This window comes from Canis lupus, chromosome 11 (genome assembly GCF_048164855.1).
Source record: "Canis lupus baileyi chromosome 11, mCanLup2.hap1, whole genome shotgun sequence".
Lineage (NCBI taxonomy): Eukaryota > Metazoa > Chordata > Mammalia > Carnivora > Canidae > Canis > Canis lupus.
Genome location: NC_132848.1, coordinates 19,488,436 through 19,512,540, shown reverse-complemented (window position 1 = coordinate 19,512,540; position 24,105 = coordinate 19,488,436). Strand labels below are relative to the sequence as shown.

The window sequence follows — 24,105 nt, the reverse complement described above, 5'->3', positions numbered from 1 at the left end:
ACTTAAGTATTTTTTCAAAAAGTTTTAGTTGACCTCACTTTTAAAATGTTCTATTTCACTGATTCAGGCTATTGTACTTTGTTTTTTCTTGTCTAATTTCTTAAATTAGTTACCTAGTTTATTTAGTTTTAAAGATTCTTATTTTCTGGCAAATGTATTTAAAACTGTATATTCTTTCCTAAAGTACTACTTATAGCTTTGTCTTACAAATCTGGACCTGAAATATTTTCATCATTATTCCATTATACATGCTGCTTAGTCCCTTTTTTACCTTAAGGGTTTTACTGGGGATATGTTATTTAGTTTCAAACACATAGGATTACTTTCTTTTTTTAAGATTTACGTATCTGTGAGAGAGCGTGTGTGCGTGAGTCGGGAGGGAGGAGCAGAGCAGAGGGAGAGGATCTCAAGCAGACTGCTCGTAACTCCTCTAACTCTTCGCAGGGAGCCCCGATGCAGAGCTCCATCACAGGACCTCAGGATCATGCCTTTTTTTTTTTTTTTTGGAGGTTGGTTTCTTTTTTTTTTTTTTTTAATAATAAATTTATTTTTTATTGGTGTTCAATTTACCAACATACAGAATAACACCCAGTGCTCATCCCATCACGTGCCCCCCTCAGTGCCCGTCACCCATTCACCCTCACCCCCTGCCCTCCTCCCCTTCCATCACCCCTAGTTTGTTTCCCAGAGTTAGGAGTCTTTATGTTCTGTCTTCCTTTCTGATATTTCCCACACATTTCTTCTCCCTTCCCTTATATTCCCTTTCACTATTATTTATATTCCCCAAATGAATGAGAACATACAATGTTTGTCCTTCTCTGATTGACTTACTTCACTCAGCATAATACCCTCCAGTTCCATCCACGTTGAAGCAAATGGTGGGTATTTGTCGTTTCTAATGGCTGAGTGATATTCCATTGTATACATAAACCACATCTTCTTTATCCATTCATCTTTCAATGGACACCGAGGCTCCTTCCACAGTTTGGCTATTTTAGGATCATGCCTTGAGCCAAAGGTACAGGCTTTACTTACTGAGCCCCCCAGGCACCCCATTAACAACTTTATTGAGAGAATTCATCCACTTAAGTGTGCAATTAAAATTTGTTTTTAAGATTTTATTTATTTATTCATGAGAGGCACAGACACAGAGACACAGGCAGAGGGAGAAGCAGGCTCCATGCAGGGAGCCCAACGTGAGACTTGATCCCGGGACCCCGGGGTCATGCCCTGAGCCGAAGGCAGGTGCCAAATTGCTGAGCCACCCAGGCGTCCCTGTAATTCCTTTTCAAAATTTCTTTGGCTATTCTAGGTTTTATTTTGTTTTTCTAATTTCCATATACATTTTAGTATTAGCATGTCAGTTTGTATTTTAAAAATCTGCAAGACGGGGGTGCCTGGGTGGCTCAGTGGTTGAGCATCTGCCTTTGCCTTTTGAGCATGATCCTGGGGTCCTGGGATCAAGTCGCACATTGGGCTCCCACATGGACCCTGTTTCTTCTCCCTCTGCGTGTCTCTGCTGCTCTCTCTGTTTCTCATGAATGAATAAATAAAATCTTTTTTTAAAAAAAGAAAATAATAGGGTCCTAGGATCGAGCCCCACATTGGGCTCTGCACTCAGTGAGGAGTCTGCTTGAGGATTCTCTTCTCTTTCCCTTTCCTGCCTCTCCACCCCCCTGTACACACTCTCTCTAAAATAAATAAATCTTAAAGAGCAGAGAATAACAGACTAAATAAAAGTGAGACCAATCAGTCATACACTGTTTACATGTTTACATTAAAGGAACACTAAGTATAAAGACACAAATAGGTTGATAGTGAAAGGATGGTGAAGGATAATAACCAAACATGAACCAGAGGAAGACTGTGCTGTATTGATGTTAGACAAAGCAGACTTAAGACATGGTATTTTGCCAGTAGTAATGAGGGACATTTCAAAATGATCAAAGAGGAAATTCATCAAGAAGATAGAACAGGGATCTCTGGGTGGCGCAGCGGTTTGGCGCCTGCTTTTGGCCCCGGGCGTGATCCTGGAGACCCGGGATCGAATCCCACATCGGGCTTCCGGTGCATGGAGCCTGCTTCTCCCTCTGCCTATGTCTCTGCCTCTCTCTCTTTCTCTCTCTGTGACTATCATAAATAAATAAAAATTAAAAAAAATTAAAAAAGAAGATAGAACAATCCTAAATATACATCCACATGATAAAGGAAATTCAAAATACGTGAACCAAAAACTTACAGAATCAAAAGGAGAAATAAGTAGATCCATAAAGACTGCAACCCTTCTCTCTTATTGACAAAACAAGTAGACACAAAATCTATGAGGATGTAGGAGACTTGATTAACATTATCAATCAGCTTGATTTAACTGACCCACCCAACAGCAACAGAATAAAGGCTTCTCTGGTGCATATGCCACATTCACCAAGATGGACCATGTCATATGCAAGGTCATTGGTTAGCAAAATTAAGCCTGTGGGGAAATCTAGCTCACTGCTTATTGCTGTACAGCTTGTAGAAGAAGGGTTTTTATGTTTTTAAAGGATTGTTAAGAAAAAGAAAAGAGGGGCACTTGGGTGGCTCAGTGGTTGAGGATCTGCCTTCGGCTCAGGGTGTGTTGCCTGGGTCCAGGATAGAGTCCCACATCGGGCTCCTTGCAGGGAGCCTGCTTGCTTCTCCCTCTTCCTGCCTGTCTCTCTCTCTCTCTCTCTCATGAATAAATAAATAAAATCTTAAAAAACAGAGAGAAAAGAATGTACAACAGAGACCCTGTGTGGCCTACAAAGCTGAAAATAATTAGGATCCTGTGTAAAAATCTGGTCTATTTATGTCTTTTTAGCTTTTTACAGAAATAATTTGTTGACCCCTGTGCTAGGCCATAAAACAAATATCAGTAAACTTAAAAGGAATGAAATCATATAAGCCTACTCTCTGACCACAACAAAAATTATATATAAATAACAGAAACGGGAGTACCCTCTGCTTGGGGGATGAGATGCTGCCTGATTCACGGATCATTTAATAAAGCCAATTAGATCTTAAAAAAAAACACATTTAGAAAATCCCGAAATAATTGAAAAATTAATCATTATACTTGAATTCAGTAAAAACGGAAACATGAAAAGCTGTGGGGTGCAGCCAAAGCAGCACTTGATGGCAGATTTGTAGCTTTAATGCTCCTACTAGAAAAGGGGAAGGGTCTAGAAACCAGTGATCTAACAACTTAAGCTGGGGGAAAAAAAAAAAAAAACAAATTAAACCCAAAGTGTGTAATAGGAAGGAAATTACAAAGAGAACAAAGGAAGTCAATGAAATAGAATATGCACGAATAATTGTGGGGGAAAAAAGCCAAAATTTGGTTCCTCAAAAAGATGAGTAAAATTGATAAACCTTTATTTGCACTAATGAAGAAAAAAAGGACGACAGACATTACTAATGCATAAGAATGAAGGAAGGATGTTAGTACAGGTCCTCCTTGATGTTGAAAGAATGATGCAATGATGTTATGAACAACTTTATGCCAATAATTTAGTTAGTTTTGGTAAAATGATAAAATCCCTTCAGCAGTGCAAATTATCAGAGTGAAAACAAGTAGAAATAGAAAATACTTATTATTGAAATGGAATTAATAACTTATAATATCACCAAAGAAAATTTTAGCCCCTCAGCTTCACTGGTGAACTCTGTTGAATGTTTTCGGAAGACGTAATACCAGTTTTATATGAACTCCGTAAATGGAGAAGAGGGACTGTTACTCAGGATATCTCATGAATGCAGAGTTAACCCTGATTTGCAAAGCAGACGAAATTGCAAGGAAGGAAAATGATAGACCAGTATTAACGCAACCACTCCATCTGTCTGATGATTAGTGTTAGCATGGTGCATGCTGTTCCATTTAACTTTTATTTTTAACATTTAACCTGTTATCTTTATTTAATTTTTTAAACAACATCTATTTATTTATTTATTTATTTATTTATTTATTTATTTATTTATTTATTTATTTGAGAGAGTGAGAAAGGGAGAAGGAAGGGCAGAGGGAGAGGGAGAATCTTAAGCAGGCCCACACCCAGCAGGGAGACCAGTACAGGGCTCAGTCTCATGACCCTGAGATCATGACCTGAGCCGAAATCAAGAGTTGGATGCTTAATCGACAGAGCCACCCAGGTGCTTCTGTATCTTTAAATTTATTTATTTAAAGATTTTATTTATTCACGAGAGACACAGCGAGAGAAGCAGAGACACAGGCAGAGGGAGAAGCAGGCTCCCTGCAGGGAGCTCAATGTGGGACTCGATCCCAGGACTCCAGGATTATGACCTGAGCTGAAGGCAGACGCTCGACCACGAGCCGCCCAGGCGTCCCTTTGTATCTTTAAATTTAATGTAAGGATTTAATACTTAGCATGTAATTTATTTTTGTTTTTTAAAATCTGGGCCATTTCTGTCTTTATTTATTTTTTGATTTGTCTTTAGTTGAAATTATTCATTTGCATTTATTGTACTTATTGACGTGGTTAAGTTTGTTTGCTCTCTTGCCATTTTTTTTCATTTGTCCCCTTTGTTTTTGTTGCTTGTTTCTCCTCCTACCCCTCTTCCTTCTCTCCTTTTTGGTCTTTGTTTGATTTAATCCAGTCCTTTTTTAGGATCCTGCTAGAAAAACTTGTCCCATATAGTTGATGGGATCTTATGGTCTTCCCATCCACTCACCCACTCTGTGGCTGAGAGCAGGACACACAAAAGCTACCTCTAGTTACCTCTTTCTTGTAAGTTCTTGTTTGGAAGAAAGTCTTGGCAAGATGGGAGTCTCTCTCTAGTTCCTCTCTTTGCCTGGATTGTGTGTTGAGAGTTTGTCGTTCTGCAGGGCATTTAGGAGAGACTGCCATTTTATCCTGAAATTATTTCTGATGATAATTTCTGCTCTCCCCAAGTATGTTGCTACCACTCACAGTATCCATCCACACTCTTCACAAGAGACATAGGAAGATCTTGGAACCCAGAGGGTGGTAACTGAGTGTGGTATCAGAGCGTGGAGTCCTTTGCACTGCCAGTCAAAGGCCCACTGACAGTGTGTACAGGTGCTGGTTATCGGGAAACTCGGGCTGTGCTGTTCCTTAGCTCAGTCTGGCAAGGTGAGTGGGATTATGTCATAGGTGCGACTGAGCACAAGAGCCTATGCAGAAGGATAAAGGTAGGAAAGTGCACTTTGTGTCAGAAGAAAGACATCGAAAAAAAAAAAAAAGAAGAAGAAAGACATCGTCCTTGTGGAGATAGCAGGAAGCTGCCAGAGGGCCTGGGCGAGTGTTGCAAAAAGCAGCCTGGTGAGTGGTAGGCATGTGGAGCCAGCATTGGTTTGGAAGCTGAGATGAGAGGAACCTGAAGATGTCTGTGTTTTAAAGAAATGAGTTTGACGCGCAAAGGCAAGAGGCTGCCAAGGGGTGGGGGAACGGGGGCTGGCTGGATAACCAAGGAGCCTGTGTCAGGGGCTCCTAGAGCAGATTGGCTTTACATGCAGACAAATCGGGGCTTCTACATTGTGTGGGGTCTTTACTCTTCTAAATAAACTTACTAGAGAAGATAAATCCCATCTCCCATTCCCACAATTTTGCAGATAACAGTTGGTGTGACATTGAAGAGATTTCATAATCTCAAAGTATATGTAGGTTTTACTTTGTTAAGGATATAGGCTTTATCATCCTTATTTTGAATCAAACAGTGAAAATTTTGTTGCAAGCAGTCTGGGCCCTGGGAGCCTGCGCTATGAGACACACCTAGCATAATAAACCTTGTATAGTCCAGGTGAAGACTGCAAGAGCCTGGAGTGGGTGGTGTGTGTGAGACACAGGGAAGGCTGGGGGAATAGTGGTTTCTAGGGCTGTGCATGTGAGGGGTCCTGGCTTAAGGGATAAGCTGGGTCATTCGGAGATGGGAACAGTGAAGGGGGACCAGGTTGCTGAGGGTGAGCCATCAGGAGTTTGACTTGCTTAGATTGGGGTTGTTAAGAGGATTTGTGTTCTTCTATGAGACGGTCCATCAGGTGTGGGCAGGAGAGTAGACATGGGAGGCTCAGGAAAACTAAGTTTGTAACACTGACAGTGGTGGAACCAGGGGGCGTGGGCCTCTCACAGGGCCCCACAGGGAAGTCCCAGGGGGGTCAGGAGGCAGAAGACAGGGGTGGGGGAACACTTAAACCATGACCTTTATTGGGATTTCCATGGGAAAGATGAGGCAGGGCAGGTGGACAGTTTAGGGCCAGCTGGTTTGATTAATTTGGTGGGCTCTAAGCTGTAGGGGTGGCCCTGGGACGATTAAAGGCAGAAGAAGATTGTTTCCTGGGATGTGTGGGCCCAGAGAGGAGCTGCTTTGGATGGATTAGTTTGCAGGTCATAGCAGTGCTCCGCCTGGGCCCTTAGCTGTTTATAAGGATTGGCTAATTCTGGGAGGGACAGTCTGTCCCTGGCCAGAGAGGTTTCTTAAGATGTCAGACACACTCTATAGAGAATGTGCACTACAGAGACACTGGGGGAGAGATGCCTCGTGTTCACTCAGATGGGGTTAGACCCTGAGAGGGAGTGTTGTAGAGTTGTTACATTGCTCGGGGTGGAGATGCATCCCCAGTGCTGACATGTGGAAGACATGGGAGCCAGGGAGCCAGTGAGAACCCTGGAGGTGGGTCCAGCATGATGGGAAAGGAGAGCAGGCAAGGTGGGTCAGGCAGAGGGAACTGAGAGAAGGCACAGGTCCTGCACTGCGGAGGAGCTGGGAAGTCCCTGCGAGTTTTGGAGCCAGACCTGGAGAGATCTGTCGAGACCGTTCCTCGGGAGAACAGCCTCCAGCACCGCATGGGCTGGGGATGGACTTCCTGGACTTTGGTGTAGACTTGCTGATGGTGGGAGAAGTGACCCCTCATATCTTTGCTTGCAGCTTCGTGGCCGTCATCATGTTCTGGAAGTTTGACTTGAATACCACGTCCCATGTTGACAAGCTGCTGGACAGGGAGGATGTGACACTGCGAGAGTTGATGGATGAAGATGATATCCTGCAGGAGTGCAAGGCTCAGAACCAGAAACTGCTGGGCTTCCTCTGCAGGCAACAGTGTATGGAGGAGCTGGTGAGCCTCATTACACAGGACCCGCCCCTGGACATGGACGAGAAGGTCCGCTTCAAGTATGTACTGAGGCTGTGACCGGGGCCCAGAGCTGGGCAGGGCTGCAGGGAGGTGCTGGGTGCTGCTTGAGGACGGCTAGAGCCAGGGCTTCTGGCAGGAATTCCCGCTGCACCCCAGTGGGAAGCAGGCCCCAGCCTGGGGACGTGGCCTATCAGGAGGGATGGGCAGCATCTGACCTCTTGGCCATGGGAACTGCCTCATTGTGGGGTATTGGGATCAGAGGAAACAGGCCATGTCATCAGTGGTACTGACCATTCTCACAGTTTTTCCTGAAATGTTCCATTCATCAATTGGCTAGGATGTTAGGACGTGACAGAAGGGAAGTGGTGATGTGGCTGGGACTTGGGATGAGGACAGAGTGTGAACGAGGGGGACAGCGGCGCCTGGGACCAGTGACACAGGAACAGGGGCACACAGGGCAGCCCTTAGGTGCTCCTGTGTCCATTGAGTGCCAGACTGCGGTGGTCAAGTCTTAGAACAGGGCTGGCTGACGATGGCCCACAGGTCAAGTCCTATCTTTGTGTGGCCTGCAGGCTAAGAATAGTTTCATGTTTTTTAAATGATTGTAAAAAATCAAAGGAGTAATGCTTTGTTACCCACGAAATTGATATCCGATTCAAATTTCACTTGCCCACGAATAAGTCTTGTTGGAAGGTAGCCACACTCAGCCTTCGGTGATTACAAGGGCAGAGTTACAACATAGACTGTCTAAAATATTTACTCTCTACGTCTTTACAGAAGCCTTCGTTGACCTTTGTCTTAGAAGGAAAAGAAAGCCAGAGAGGGCGATGAGAAGTGCCTGTGGCAGGGGACAGTTGATTTAGGGACACCCATTTACGGGGGTCGCTCACGACCTCTCCCTGGGGAGCCGTGTCGATGCTGCCAGAAGAGAGCCTTAGATGGAGGTGGGAGCTTGTTGGTGGAGGAGCCTGTGGGTTAGGGCCATGGTGAAAGGTCAGATAGAAGGCATTGTGCACCGGACATGCCTGGTCACTGCCCCTTGTCTCAGCATCACTGTGGATGGCCCTCATCCCTTTTACCCTCTCACTCCAAATGTGTCCTGTTTGGTGATAACTTACGTCGTCTCCCTGCATAGAAAAGCATTGGTGACGGGACAGGGAGCTGGGGTGGGAGAAGTTCTGGATCTGGGCAGAGGGGATCCCAGAGTGGCTTCAGAGCTAGGAGAGGTTCGTGTTCATTGTCAGACAGTTTGGGATAAAGTAGTAGTGGATGAACACGAGGCCATGCAAACCCAGCAGTGAAAGAACTTCACCTCGGAGGGACTCACATAAGTAAGTAGATGTAAGCGGAGCGAACCGCTCAGCTCGGCTGTGGACGGTGTCTGCATGTTCACACGAGGTAAGCATAGGCCCTGGGTTTGACTAAGAAGTGTGAGATTTTACAGAGTGAGGGTGAGGGCCAGATGACAGGAGAGCTCTGTCTTCATCTCCCATCGTAAGAGGTTGGTCTGTCACATGGGATGGTGACAAATGAAGAAGTACATCTGTATTTACTTAGAAACGTGAAGGTAACCACAGAGCTGAGGATGAACATGAGCTGAGCAAGGACACAGGAGGCAAGAGGCTGCCCCTCTTCATGAGCCCCATTGAACTGCATGCATGCATATCACACATTAAAAATGTTAATTTAAAAAATTAATTTGATTTTAATTAAAGGTAAATCAAAGATTCCTTTTTGAGAAAAGGAATAGGATGGATGGATAGATGAGGTAGACAAGAAAGAAGTAGAGTCAAGATTATTTTTAAGGGGCGCTCAGTTGGTTGAGCATCTACCTTCGGCTCAGGTCATGATCCCCAGGGTCCTCGGATCGAGCCCTGCATTGGGCTCTCTGCTCTTCCCCTGCTTATGCTGTCTCTCAAATAAATAAATACATAAATAAATAAAATCTTTAAAGATGGGGAGGATACAGCAGGTATGTAGACCAGGAGTCAGCACACTGTCTCTGAAAGGTCAGGCAGGAAATCCTGCAGGCTTTGCAGGCCAGTGGATGTGTGGTGGTTCCTCAACTCTGCTGTGCTGGTGTAAAAGCCACCGCGGACTATGTGAGTGAGTGAGTGAGTACGGACTTGATTTACCGGAACCACCCTCTGTGCTGCTCCACTCGGGGCTACTGCCCACCTTGCTGGCCTGGCCTTCATGCCTTTGAGGAGAAGGCTCTGAGCAGTCTAACTAGTTGCTTCAGGCAGCATGACTGCAGGCTGGGTGATGGGGAGACTCTTCCCAAAGGTGGAGGATGCACTCGAACCATGCCTGTTTCAGAGAAGCTGCCCCTGGGTAGTTTGAGGTCCTACTTAGAGCCAGAGGCTGCTCCAGGCAGTGAGGGCTCTGTGCTGCAGCCCGGGGCTGGTCCAGCCTGGGAGCCACGAGGAGGTCCTGGTCTTTCTCTGGAGGTCCCTGTCCAGTTTGCCTGCTGAGTTCTTAGCCATTGGAAGAAGAAGACGAAAGAGTCAGCAGACAGACCCCAAGACAGCACTGCAGTTACTTGAAAAGTGCCGTGGGAGAGTGTGGTTTATAGCTCTGGCCATGGGCTTCCGTGATCCAGGTCGCAGAGTTACAAGTGCTCCCCAGCAGAAGATAGGGCTGGGGCAGGATCGGTGTCCTTTCTGTCCTGTGGTGCCACAGGTCAGAGCAGGAAGGAGGGCTGAGCCCAGTCGCCCCGGTGACCACCCGGGGGCGTGGGCAGTGAGTCTTGGCACAGAGGGAGGTGTCCGGGGGGCAGAGGGGTTCCCTCTATCCTCACTCTGATAACCCTGGGCCCACCTTCCTTCCATGTCCCAGGACCTCATCGTCATCGCCTTGGGCTTCCTTCCTGTGGGGAGTCTAGTCTCTAGTAGCTTCCTGAGGAGGACCATGTGAGGGGGTGTCTACAGTGCATCGGTCTCCTTTCACGCTTGTTGGAAACGCCGTCTGGCATGGACTCTGCACGGACACCAGTCTCTGTGCTTCAGAAGACTCCATGGTTGGCTCGTCGTCCTGGCCTTGCTGCCGACATGCGGGTTGTAACAGGACCCCCAGGTTCTGTCTCGTCCAGGGGGTGCTCGGCCCTCGTCTGGTCCCATCGTCCTGGAGTCCCCCCGTAATGTGAGGGCCCCCCGTGGGCAGGACAGGGAGTCCCCGAGGGGTTTCAGAGTGAGGGCTCCGCTGCAAGCAGTATTTCCATATTCGTGCCACAGAGACGCATGTCTGGGCTTCTTGGCACTGGTTGGGTACATACCCCCGGGCCCTTTAGGCACATGTGTTCATGGCTTTCCACACAGGGAAACTTCTGTAGAGCTTCTCTAACAATCTTCTCCATTCTGGTAGCCTCTTCCTGACACTTGTAGTCACGTGTAAGCCGCCTCACTTCATGCTCTCCTCCTCTTCTTTCTGCTCTGTCTTTGCCTTTTTGTTCTGCATCTAAGAGGCTTCTTCACATGCTCTCTTCCTCTCCTTTTATTGATTTTTAAACTTTTTATCATTTAACTGAAGAGATCTTTCTTGTCAGATATTTTAACCCTGGACCTGCATGTCTTGCGCGTGGCCACTCTGTGTTGGGACAGTGTTTCTGGTACTTTCCTTCTGTGCTCCATACTCTCTGTCATTGCTCTGCATGCCTTGTCTTCTGGTGGTTGTTTATTTGGTCAGCCCTTATGTTCCTTCCAAAAGAGAGGCACCAAGGTCTGTGCAGAGTTTGGGGCCTAAGGGGGACTTGCTCACCGTACTTCCGCATGGGCGACGGATAGCTAGCCATTTGGTTAGATGATGACTGGTTGACATTTCTTTCTGTCCTACAGTGTCTCCAGAAAATAATCCTCCCTGCTCCTGGCTGTGCGATGAGGACCCTGAGTCAGGAAGAGGGGCTGCAGGCACCCATGTGTTTTTACCCGGCCCCCTGTTTCTGGACAGCGTCCCATCAGTCTCTCAGCTGTGCCCGACGTCCTTGAGTTAAGAGCTCCTCTTCTCTACCTTTTCCAGTTTTCCAGGTTATAACTTCTGAGTCCCGTGTACTCGAAATTCGGGGGATAGGAAGCCCACTGCGCTCCTGAACCAGGCCTTCCGCCCCGCCTGGAAGCCACTGCCTCTGTGTCCAGGCCTCTCTCGGGTGCTTTCCAGTTGGTGCTCCCTCTGTGGCCACACCAGCGCTCTGGACCTTGATAGGAGTCATTTCCATTTCTCTTTTCTTGTCTTCTTTCCTTTGCACCATTTGAGTAGGAGTTTGAGAGGGAATGGTAACAAGCCCGGAAGTTTGATCTACCCTGTTTAACTGGAATTCCTGTTCCTTGTGTAAATTTTAGAACCTACTAAAGCAGTGCCTATTTTTTGAAGAATAATTATAAAATACCAATAAAGAAAACCTCGGTCCCTCTACAGAGGGTCAGTGCCTTAGAGCTCATCGTACATGTTTGCTTGTGTGTGGAAACCAGACTGGCACCTTTCCATGTGCTCTGGAAGTGTTTTCTGAAGGAATAGTCTGTACTTTTCTCTGGGTCTTGATTCTTTTCTACCATCCATACATCTTCCCTTGTTGTTTGGAGACTGGTGCACACTTCCCTACCTGTGTGGTATAGGGCCTTGCTGTGCCTTCAGGGTCGCTGACCTGGCCCTCCTGCCGTACACTGAGCAGGCCTTCCCTGATCGCCTGCCCCTGGCTAGTGCACGTTTTCCGCCATGCTGGTTTCACCATCCATGGTGCTGAGATGACTCATTTGATCCTTGTAACTGTCCCATGAAGTGGGCACTGGCTACTCCTCTCATTGCCCCCTTTCCTGGCCTGGGCCTGCATATTTAACTGGGCCCGTCTTTGTGAATGCACCAGGTCCCTTACACCCAGCCTCCCCACCTAGCACTGTTTCTTTAAGCCCAAGAAGGTGCTTTCTTGGCTCTGAGCTGATGAGAAACACCTGTCCTGTAGCCAGACCTGGATTTCTTGGTTTCTTCCCCCTTCCATATTCAGTGGGCTGCCATGCTCTGCTGTTTTCTCTAGAGTCTCTCAAACCCCGGCCTCTGTAGACCGTTCACAGTGACCACCTTGGTGTAGGCCTGTGTTAGGGCCTGTACCGGTGGCTGCCAGGAGCAGGAGGGTCGTAGTGGCTAAACTTGACCCAGGGCTTACTGTGTGCTGGGCCCTGCTCTGTTTCATGCACAGCCTTGTAGGGAGGCTGGGCACTTGCACCTCCATGTTCAGATGAGAAAGCCCAGAGAGGTTAAGGAATGTGCCTGAAGCTGCATAGCTTGTCCTGTGTAGGACCAGGTGTGCTCTAGGGAGTCAGCCCTACTGGGGCAATCCCACCACCTTCCTATCTGCTCTGGCCCTGGTCACCCTCACCTACATTCCCAAATGGACCTGGATGCGGCACCAGGCATTGCTGTTGTTATTGTTTTTAAGACTTACTTATTTATCTTAGAGAGCAAGAGAGAGCAGGGGGAGGGGAAGAGGGAGCGGAAGAGGGAGAGAATCTCCAGCAGATTCCCTGCTGAATGCAGAGCCCAATGCAGGACTTGATCCTGTGACCCCAAGATCATGACCTAGGTTGAAACCAAGAGTCGAATGCTTGGCTGACAGAGCCACCCCGGCGCTCCGGCACCAGGTATTGTTAATGGCCTTGCTGATATGGGTGGGCTCTGTCCTGGTTGCAGCAGGTTGTTGGGTAGATGTGCCAGTCCCAGGGGCAATGGCAGTGACCCTGTGTCTATCAGATGGTAAGGCAGGGAACAGAGTAATGTCATGGGGTTACATGTGATGGGATGAAGATGATTTTGTATCTGACCATTTTTATCAAATGAATAGTACATCATTTATGTATATTGGTATTTCTTTTTTTTTTCCTTTTTATTAGTTTCAGAGGTAGAGGTCAGTGACTCATCAGTTTTATATAATATGCTCCTTACATCATGTGCCCTCCTTAATGTCCATCACCCAGTTACCCTGTCCCTTCACCCCCTCCCGTCCAGCAGCACTCAGTTTGTTTCCTTTGATTAAGAGTTTCTTATGGGGGCGCCTGGGTGGCTCAGTTAAGCGTCTGCCCTTGGCTCAAAGGGTCATGATCTCAGGGTTATGGGATTGAGCCACTCATCGGAGTCTCTGCTCAGCAGAGAGTCTTCTTCTTCCCTTCCCTCTGCCTGCTGCTCCCGGTGCTTGTGCTCACTCTCTCTGTGTCAAATAAATAAAATTTTAAAAAAGTTTCTGTGGTTTGCTTTCCTCTCTGATTTTGTCTTATTTTTTCCTCTCTTCCCCTATGATCCTGTTTCGTTTCCTAAATTCCACATACGAGTGAGATCACATGATAATTATCTTTCTTGGATTGACCTGTTTTGCTCAGTGTAATATCCTATAGTTCCATCCATGTCATTGCAAGTGGTAAGATTTCCTTTTTATTGATGGCTGAGTAGTCACTGTATATATACACCACATCATCTTTATCCATTCATCTGTCAGTGGACATCTGGGTTCTTTCCACAGTTTGACTCTTGTGGACATTACTGCTATGAACATTGGGGTGCAGGTGTCCCTTTCAGTAAGTCAAAGATACATTTGTATCCATGGGGTAAACACCCAGTAGTGCAATTGCTGGGTGGTAGGGTAAGTCTCTTTCAACCTTTTGAAGACCCTCCGCACTGTTTTCCAGAGTGGTCGCACCAGCTTGCATTCCCACCAATAGTACAAGAGGACTCCCCTTTCTCTGCATCCTCATCAACATCTGTCATTTCCTGACTTGTTAATTTTAGCCATTCTCCTGGTGTGAGGTGGTATCTCATTGTGGTTTTGATTTGTATTTCTCTGATGCCAAGTGATATGGAGCATTTTTTCATGTGTCTCTTGGCCATATGTTTATCTTCTTTGGAGAAATGTCTGTTCATGTCTTCTGCCCATATCTTGATTGTATTGTTCTTTAGGTGTTGAGTTTGATAAATTCTTTTTTTTTTAATTTTTATTTATGATAGTCACAGAGAGAGAGAGAGGGCAGAGGAGACACAGGCAGAGGGAGAAGCAGGCTCCATGTACCGGGAGCCCGACGTGGGATTCGATCCCGGGTCTCCAGGATCGCGCCCTGGGCCAAAGGCAGGCGCCAAACCGCTGCGCCACCCAGGGATCCCCGAGTTTGATAAATTCTTTATGGATTTTGGATACTAGCCCTTTATCTGATATGTCAATTTGCAAATATCTCCCAATCCTTAGATTGTCTTTTAGTTTTGTTGACTCTTTGCTTTGCTGTGCAAAAGCTTTTTGATCTTGAAGAAGTCCTAGTTCATTTTTGCCTTTGTTTCCCTTGCCTTTGGAGACATGTCTAGTAAAAAGTTGCAGTGGCCAAGGCCACAGAGGTTGCTGCTTGTATTCTCTAGGATTTTGTTGGATTCCTGTCTCACATTTAGGTCTTTCATCCATGTTGAGTCTATTTTTGTGTATGGTGTGAGGAAATGGTCCAGTTTCATTCTTCTTCACGTGGCTGTCCAATTTTCCCCACACCATTCATTGAAGACACTGCCCTTTTTTGATTGGATATTCTTTCCTGCTTTGTCAAAGATTAGTTGATCTTTGGAGTTGAGGAGTCCATTTCTGGACCCTCTATGGAGATGAGGGTCCATTTCTGGGTTCTCTGTTCTGTTCCATGGATCTGTGTGTCTGTTTTTGTGCCAGTACTGTGCTATCTTGATGATTACAGCTTTGTAATAGAGCTTAAAACTCAGAATTGTGATGCCACCAGTTCTCTTTTTCTTTTTCAACATTCCTTTAGCTACTCAGGGTCTTCTCTGGTTCTATACAATTTTAGGATTATTTTTCCCAGCTCTGTGAAAAACATCAGTGGTATTTTGGTAGGGGTTGTATTGAATGTATTGATTGCTCTGGGTAGCATAGACATTTTAATAATATTTGTTCTTCCAGTGCATGAGTATGGAACATTTTTCCATTTCATTGTGTCTTCCTCAGTTTCTTTCATGAGTGTTCTATGATTTTCTGAGTATAGATCTTTTGCCTCTTTGGTTAGGTTTGTTCCTAGGTATCTTACAGTTTTGGGTGCAGTTATAAAGGATACTGACTCCTTAATGTCTCTTTCTTCTGTCTCATTGTTAGTGTATAGAAATGCAGCTAATTTCTGTGCATTGATTTTATATCCTGTCATTTTGCTTAATTCCTACACAAGTTCTAGCAATGTTGGAATGAATTCTTTGGGTTTTTCTCATAGTTTGTAATGTCATCTGTGAAGAGTGAGAGTTTGACTCTTCTTTGCGATTCAGATGCCTTTTATTTCTTTTTGTTGTTTGATTGCTGAGACTAAGACTTCTGGTACGGTGTTGAGCAGCAGTGAGAGTGGACATCCCAGTTGTGTTCCTGACCTTAGGGGAAAAGCCCATACTTGCTATGGGCTTTTCATATATGGCTTTTATGATGTTGAGGTATGTTTCCTCTAGCCCTACTCTGTGAGGAGTTTTAATCAAGAAAGGATGCTATAAAAAAAAAAAAAAAAAGAAAGGATGCTATAAATGCATTTTTTTTGCATCTCTTGAGAGGATCACATGGTTCTTGTCCTTTCTTTTATTAATGTAATGTAATTGATTTGTTAATATTGAACCACCCTTGCAGCCCAGGAATAAATCTCACTTGGTCATGGTGAATAATCCCTTTAATGTACTGTTGGATTGTATTGGCTAGTATTTTGGTGAGAATTTTGGCATCCCTGTTTATCAGGGATATTGGTCTGTAATTCTTTTTTTTTTTTTTTTTAAGATTTTATTTATTTATGATAGTCACAGAGAGAGAGAGAGAGAGAGAGAGGCAGAGACACAGGCAGAGGGAGAAGCAGGCTCCATGCACCGGGAGCCTGACGTGGGATTCGATCCCGCGTCTCCAGGATCGCGCCCTGGGCCAAAGGCAGGCGCCAAACCGCTGCGCCACCCAGGGATCCCTGGTCTGTAATTCTTTTGTCTGGTTTGAGGATCAAGGTAATACTGGCCTCATAGAAAGAATTTGGAAGTTTTCCTTCCATTTCTATTTCTTGAAACAGCTTCAGAAGAATAGGTATTAATTCTTCTTTAAATGTTCAGTAGAGGGATCCCTGGGTGGCGCAGCGGTTTAGCACCTGCCTTTGGCCCAGGGCACGATCCTGTAGACCCGGGATCGAGTCCCACGTCGGGCTCCCGGTGCATGGAGCCTGCTTCTCCCTCTGCCTATGTCTCTGCCTCTCTCTCTCTTTCTGTGTGACTATCATAAATTTAAAAAAAAAAAAAAATTAAAAAAAAATGTGTTCAGTAGAATTCCCCTGGAAAGCCATCTGGCCTTGGACTCTTTGTTGGGAGATTTTTTATTACAGCTTCAGTTTCCTTGCTGGTTATGGGTCTGTTCAGGTTTTCTATGCCTTCCTGTTTCAGTCTTGGTAGTTTATACATCTCTAGGAACGCATCCATTTGTTCCAGATTGCCTGGTTTGTTGGCATTTAGTTGCTCAAAATATGTTCTTAAAATTGTATTTCTTTGGTGCTGGTTGTGATTTCTCCTCTTTCTTTTTTTTTATAAATTTATTTTTTATTGGTGTTCAATTTGCCAACATATAGAATAACACCCAGTGCTCATCCCGTCAAGTGCCCACCTCAGTGCCTGTCACCCAGTCACCCCCACCCCCCGCCCACCTCCCCTTCCACCACCCCTAGTTCGTTTCCCATAGTTAGGAGTCTTTCATGTTCTGTCTCCCTTTCTGATATTTCCCACTGATTTCTCCTCTTTCATTCCTGATTTTATTTATTTGGGTCCTTTATCTTTTCTTTTTGGTAAGTCTGGCCAGGGGTTTGTCAATCTTACTAATTTTTTCAAAGAACCAGCTGATAGTTTCATTGATCTGTCCTCCTGTTCTTTTGGTTTCTTTTCATCAATTTCTTCTCTAATCTTTATTAATTTTATTCTCCTCTGGATTTAGGCTTTTTTTGCTGTTCTTGTTTCTTGAGAAAGCCTTCTGTTATCTACTTCCCTCCTAGGATTACCTTTGCTGCATCCCAAAGATTTTGGAAAGTTGCGTTTTATTTTTATTTTTTTAAGATTTTTATTTATTCATGAGAGACACACACAGAGAGAAAGGCAGGGACACAAGCAGAGGGAGAAGCAGGCTCCATGTAGGGAGCCCGATGTGGGACTTGATCCCAGGTCTCCAGGATCACACCCTGGGCTGAAGGCAGTGCTAAACCGCTGAGCCACCTGGGCTCCCTGAAAAGTTGTGTTTTCATTTTCATTTTCATTTATTTCCATGAATTTTTAAAATCATTCTTTAATTTCCTGGTTGGCCCATTCATTCTTTAGTAGGATGCTCTTTAGCCTCCATGTATTTGAGTTCTTTCCAAATTTCCTCTTGTGATTGAGTTCCAGTTTCAAAGCATTGTGGTCCAGAAATAGGCAGGGAATGATCACAGTCTTTTGGTATTGATTGAGACCTGATTTGTGACCCAGTGTGTGATCTATTCTGGAGAATATTCCATGTGCACTTGAGAAGAATGCCTATTCTGCTGCTTTAGGATGGAATGTTCTGAATATAAATGTGAGGTCCATCTGGTCCAGTATGTCCTTCAAAGCCTTTGTTTCCTCACTGATCTTCTGCTTAGATGATCTGTCCATTGCAGTGAGTGGGGTATTAAAGTCCCCTAGTGTTATTGTATTATTATCAATGTGTTTCTTTAATTTTGTTATTAATTGGCTGATAAAATTGGCTGCTCTCATGTTAGGAGCATAACTATTTATAATTGTTAGATCCTCTTGTTGGGTAGACTGTTTAATTATGATGTAATGTCCTTCCTCATCACTTCCTACAGTCTCTAGTTTGAAATCTAATTTGTCTAATACAAGGTTGCCACCTCAGCTCTCTTTTGATGTCCATTAACATGAGAAATAGTTTTTCACCCCCTGATTTTCAATCTGGAGGTGTCTTGGGGTCTAAAACGAATCTCTTGCAGACAGCATATCCATGGGTCTTGTTTTTTATCCAATCTGATACGCTGTGTCTTTTGATTGGAACATTTAGCCCATTTACATTTGGAGTAACTATTGAAAGATACAAATTTAGTGCCATTTTATTACCTACAAAGTTACTGTGTCTGTAGATTGTCTCTGTTCCTTTCTGGTCTATGTTACTTTTGAGCTCTCTTCACTCAAAGGATCCCTTGTAATATTTCTTGTAGAGCTGGTTTGATGATCACAACTTCTTTTAGTTTCTGTTTGTCCTGGAACCTTCTTATCTCTCCTGTTTTGACTGATGTCCTAGCTGGATAAAGTATTCTTGGCTGCATATTTTTCTAATTTAGCACTGTGAATATATCATGCCAGTCCTCTCTGGCCTGCCAGGTCTCTGTGGAGAGGTCTGCTGCCAATCTAATGTTTCTACCCTTGTATATTCTGGACCTCTTGTCTTGAGCTGCTTTCAGGATTTTCTCTTTGTCCCCGAGATTTGCAGGTGTTACTATTATAGTCAGGGTGTTGACCTATTTTTATAGATTTTGAGGCGGGTTTTCTGTGCCTCCTGGACTTGGATGCCTGTCTCCTTTCCCAGGTTAGAGAAGTCCTCAGCTGTAATTTCCTCCAGAATACCTTCTCCCCACCCCTTTCCTCTTCTGGGATCCCAATTATTCTTTTTTTTTTTTTAAGATTTTATTTATTTATTCATGATAGAGAGAGAGAGAGAGAAGCAGAGACACAGGCAGAGGGAGAAGCAGGCTCCATGCCGGGAGCTCGATGCGGGACTTGATCCCAGGATTTCAGGATCGCGCCCTGGGCCAGAGGCAGGTGCCAAACCGCTGAGCCACCCAGGGATTCCCCCCCCCCCCCAATTATTCTAATATTGTTTTGCTTTACGATATCACTTATCTCTCAGATTCTCCCCTTGTGATCCAGTAGTTATCTCTCTTTTCCCAAGCTTGTTTATTCTCCATTATTTTGTCTTCCATATCATGGGTTCTCTCTTCTGCCTCATTTATCCTAGCAGTTGGATCCTGCATTTTTTATTGCATCTTGTTAATAACCTTTTTTACTTCGACTTGATTAGATCTTAACTCTTTCATTCTCCAGAAAGGGATTCTCTAGTGTCTTCTATACTTCTTTCAATCCCAGCTAGTATATTTATAATCATTATTCTGAACTCCAGTTCCGATATCTTACTTATATCTGTACTGATTCGTTCCCTGACAGTACTGCCTCTTGTTATATTTTTTGAGGTGAATTTTTCCATCTTGTCATTCTATCCAGAGAAGAGTAGATGAACAAGAGAACAAAATACTAAAAAGGGAACAAGCACCCCAGAGAAGTATACACTAAAAAAATCAGAAGAGTCCTGAAACTGAAAAATAAAATAAAGTAAATAATATGGTCAGACAGTGATCCATACACTGGATCCTGTGTGTACTTTAGTTTTTTTGTTAGAAAACTAGATTTCAGGATGCCTGGGTGGCTCAGTCAGTTGGGCGTCCACCTTTGACTTAGGTCATGATCTCAGGGTCCTGGGATTGAGCCCACATCAGGCTCCCTGCTCAGCAGAGCATCTGCTTATCTTTCTCCCTTTGCCCCTCCCCCTGCTTGTACTCTCTCTTGCTCTCTTTCTCTCACAAATAAGTAAAATTTGAAAAAAAAAACAAAACAAAGAACAAACTGGATCCCAAATTTGTAAAGAAAGAACAGCTTACACATGTACAAAAATAAAATTAAATACCATGAAAGGATAGCATGTAACTGTAAAAATAAAAATTAAAAGAGAAAAAAGAAAGAAAAAGAAGGGATATGAACAGATAGTTGATCAGAACAGAACAATACACTGTATCCTGAGTGTATTTTGTTCATTTTGTTAAAACAAACTACATCCCAAAATTGTAAAGAAAGAAAAAGATATATACACAAAAAATGAAATACATTAAATGGATGGAATGTAACTGTAAAGATGAAAATTTAAAAAGATTTTAACACACACACCCCCCCCCCCCAAGAAAAGAAGAAGAGTAACAAAATACCATATGCACTAGATTCTGGGTGTATTTTGGTCTACTTGTTAGAAGAAACTACATCCAAAAATTGTAAAGAAGGAACAACATATATACACAAAGATAAAATTAAATACAATGTATGTAACTGTAAAAATGAAAATTAAAAAGAGTTGATAAAATAAGAAATTGGATACAAAAGGAAAGACAAAAACATTAAAATTGTAAGATTAAAGAACAGTGGGGTAAAACCCATGAATTGTGTACACTATTCCCCTAGCTCTGGAGGTTTGAAGCTCTCGGTGACCCGTAACCTTGGGCTTGGCTGGGTGTTCTTGCTGGTGTTCTGGGGGACGGGCTGTGGCGTGTATTCTGAAGTGTCGGGGTGGGGGGGAGGGCAGGATGGCATCACCCTTGCCAAGGGGCCAGGCTAAGTCAGCTCAGGGTTGCTCTACGGGGCTTCTGTTTCCTGAAGGTTTTCCACGCAGCTCTAGAGGAAGAGAGTGAAAGGGGGTGGCCTCCAACCTCCAGCCCCAGAGCCGGCAGCCCAAGGCCCCACTCCTGACCGCGCCGTCGGGGAACATCGGTCTCCCCGGTCTCCCCGGTCCCTGTCCGCCCTCTGCTCACCCAGCCTGGGCCCGATTATCTCGGTGTCGGGCACGCGGCCCCGTTTTGAGTCTCCAAACCCTTCAGACTGTTGTGGTGTGAACCCAGGCCACTCCTCGGAGGGAGGTGACGGGTCTCGCCGTTGTCCTGCTGCCCCCTGGGCCCCTGCTCGGAAAGAGTCGCCTGCGGTGCCACCCGTGCTTCGTGCTTCGTGCTTCGTGCTTCCTGGCTGCCCCGAGCCCGGAGCCCGCCCAGGCGCGCCGATCACAGCCAGCTTCCCGGTCCGCTGCCCAGACTCGGCCGCCCTCGCGCCCCGGCCTCCTGTGGCCGTGGCGGTCCCGACACCACGCTGTCTCCCGCCCAGGGTTTCACCCCCTTGGCCGACTGAGCACCTTTCAGGCAGGGATGTCCCTCCCTGGAGCAGACTTGGAAAAGTTCAGATTTTGTGCTCCACTGCTCTGGGCCTTCCGGTGCCGCGGTCGGAGGCTCCCGCCCCCCTCCCCCCCCCCCCCCCCCCCCCCCCCCCCCCCGCCAATTCCTCTTCCAGTAATCGTCTGGGATTCTCTTCTCTGCACCCCCCACCTTGCAGAAACCCGTTGCTTTTCTATTTGTAGAGTTGTAGCAATTCTTTTCTTAAATCTCCAGGTGAGTTCTCAGGTGTTCAGAATGATTTGGTATCTATCTAGCTGAATTCCTAGGACTAGACCAAACTAAGATCTCTTACTCCTCTGTCATCTTGCTCCTTTTTTCTTATATTGGTATTTCTTAATAATAATTAGTCTGTGTAACACCTCATAACTGGTATTGCATCATACGTAATCTGCTGATGTGGCATTTCTTTAGCCTAGAGACAAGCTTGGGTCTGTGCTTGTTGGTGTACAGTGACAAGAAGGGCATGGAGAAGGGAGGGTGCACATAATGGACTTGGTGTCACTAACCGTATGGTCACAGGAGGGAAAAGACCTGTGGTGTGTGAACAGAGATTTGAGAGAAGCCAAAAGACTAAGGAGGGTTATTTAGAGAATGCAATAGAGTCAGAAAATGTGAAATATTATAGTTTAGGGTACGAGGAGCAAGAAAAATTTATGTTAAAAACATGGAGCTGGTAGTAGTCAAAAATGGTAGTGGGTCAAGGATATTCATGTTTTCACTCCGTTCAAGGTCTGTGAGTGTTTTGGTCTGACCCGTGAACCTGCTTCTTGGGAGGCTGGTCATCTGAGCAGCTTCCTGAGAGCTGAAGAAGTCTAATTTCACCTCCAGTTGCTTGCCTTGTGCCCTCTTAGGTATCCAAACACAGCCTGCGAGCTGCTGACATGTGATGTGCCGCAGATCAACGACAGACTGGGAGGGGATGAGACTTTGCTGAACCTTCTTTACGATTTCTTGGACCATGAGCCGCCTCTCAATCCTCTGCTTGCCAGTTTTTTCAGCAAGACCATTGGCAATCTCATTGCAAGAAAAACTGAACAGGTAAATACTCTGTCAGGCCGGTGTGGTTTGGGGTGGCTGGCCTGGTGATGCTCGTACAGCTTGCTGTCAGCGATCACTGTGCAACCCATACCATTAGGGCCAGGGGGACAGGGTTTCTGACTGTTCCATGGGACTCAGCGTAGGCTACTGACATGTGAGTTGGAAAGTGACTTCCTGAAGGTATATCTGCTGGCTGCTTAGGAATAAGCAGTTCTTCCTCCCATCCCTGAGGGCTGTACAGGACTCCAAACCAGGCTCGCTTGACTTGTCCCGACCAGTCACAGGCATGAGGAATAGTGATAGGGCTGCATCATGGCAGGTTCTTAGGATGTCCACCTTCTAAGGTCTGATTCTCTGTTGGGGAGGCAGGTATGTATGTGTCTTGGACACTTATTGTTTCAAAGAAAATAAAAGAAAATTTGTAGCATTAAGCTTCTGTAAAAATAGTGAAATCGCTTCATTAGCTGGAGCATGGTCTTCTTGGAAGTCATTCCTGCTCCTGCCTTAACTCATGCTTCAGCGCCACCCATACTGGTATGGAGACACAGAAAAAGGGCATGTAGTGTAGTGCTGCCCCAGGCCTGCCACCAGCCCAGCAGCCAGTCTTGGTTACTTTCACCTTTTATCCCTTCCCACCATCCCCAGTGGATTATTTCAAAACAAATACATGTCATGTGATTTTTTTTTCTAAAAATTACAGTGTATATATCTCTAAAATATAAGGACTTTTAAAAGTTCTTTTATTTATTTTATTTTTTTAAAAGATTTTGTTTATTCATGAGAGACACAGAGACAGAGAAAGGCAGAGACACAGGCAGAGGGAGAAGCAGGCTCCATGCAGGGAGCCCGACATGGAACTCGATCCTCGGTCTCCAGGACCAGGCCCTGGGCTGCAGGCAATGCTAAACTTAGTGCTGAGCCACCTGGGCTGCCCTAAAGATTCTTTTAATTGTAACCCTAGGAGGGAATAAGACTTTGCTGAGCAAATTGGATTATTACACCCCAAAAATATTAACCATAATTGTTCAATATCATCAAATACCCAGTAAGGGAATAGACCAGTATTTTATGTATACGTTTGGAGTTCTGAGAAAAGTACAATGTGCAGGGCCCAGATCATTGTTCACTTGAGGAAATTGTTGGCATGTTGTAAATGTTCAATGGAACATACCTTTCATAGGATCCTAAATCTTAGTTTTGCAAGGGACCTCAGAGGACTCACTCATCTCAAACATTTTTCTGCACCAATCAGTGTAAGTGAAGAATAGGGGTGATGCAGGTGGTGAGAGAGGATAGTAGTGGTGGCTGTGGTTCTAGGACACTACAGTGAGTCCTCTCACACTAGTGACGGGTATAGGGGGGTGAGCTCGGTGGTCACTGTGGCTGTGGGGTAGTGGTAGAAGTTCCAGAAACCCTTGATTCTGGGCCTTGCCATCCAGCTCATAATTGCCTGTAGCCTGACCATATTTCTGTGCTTTCATTTGTTTGCTGTATTTTATTGCTTCTCATAATATTTCTTTTTCTTTTTCCCAGTGCATCAAAATAATATGAAATGTACTCTTTAAAAATATTTCTTCTATTGACAAACACATAACATACTTATATGAATTTCAAACAAGACAGAAATACATGAACAGTCTCCTGTAATTCTCCAGATGTAACCACTGTTGATTACTTAGGGCATGTTCCACCTCAGGGCTTTTCCTATAAGACCTATTAATATATACTTATTATTTATTTTCATGTAATGGCATCATACTCAGAATACTGCAAATTGTTTTTTTCACTTAGAAATAGATTAGGGGGGCGCCTGGAGATAGCTCAGTGGGTTAAGAGTCTGCCTTTGGCTCAGGTCATGATCCTGGAGTCCAGAGAGAGAGCTCCGCATCAGGCTCCCTGCTCAGCAAGGAGTCTGCTTCTCCC

At 45.1% G+C, this 24,105-nt stretch overlaps 1 protein-coding gene across 13 annotated transcripts in view; it reads left to right on the top strand.

The window, feature by feature from the left end:
• PPP6R2 (protein phosphatase 6 regulatory subunit 2) overlaps window positions 1–24,105 on the top strand; it is an 83,542-nt gene that overhangs the window by 35,456 nt on the left and 23,981 nt on the right. For 12 of the 13 annotated variants that reach the window (XM_072843407.1, XM_072843401.1, XM_072843408.1 and 9 more), the window contains 2 exons: window positions 6,922–7,164; window positions 21,996–22,182. In XM_072843407.1, the coding sequence (XP_072699508.1) occupies window positions 6,938–7,164; window positions 21,996–22,182 (414 nt within the window). In that variant the 5' untranslated portion in view covers window positions 6,922–6,937. Of the gene's footprint in view, window positions 1–6,921; window positions 7,165–21,972; window positions 22,183–24,105 lie in introns of those variants that run through there. The other variant, XM_072843412.1, reaches the window with a different exon arrangement.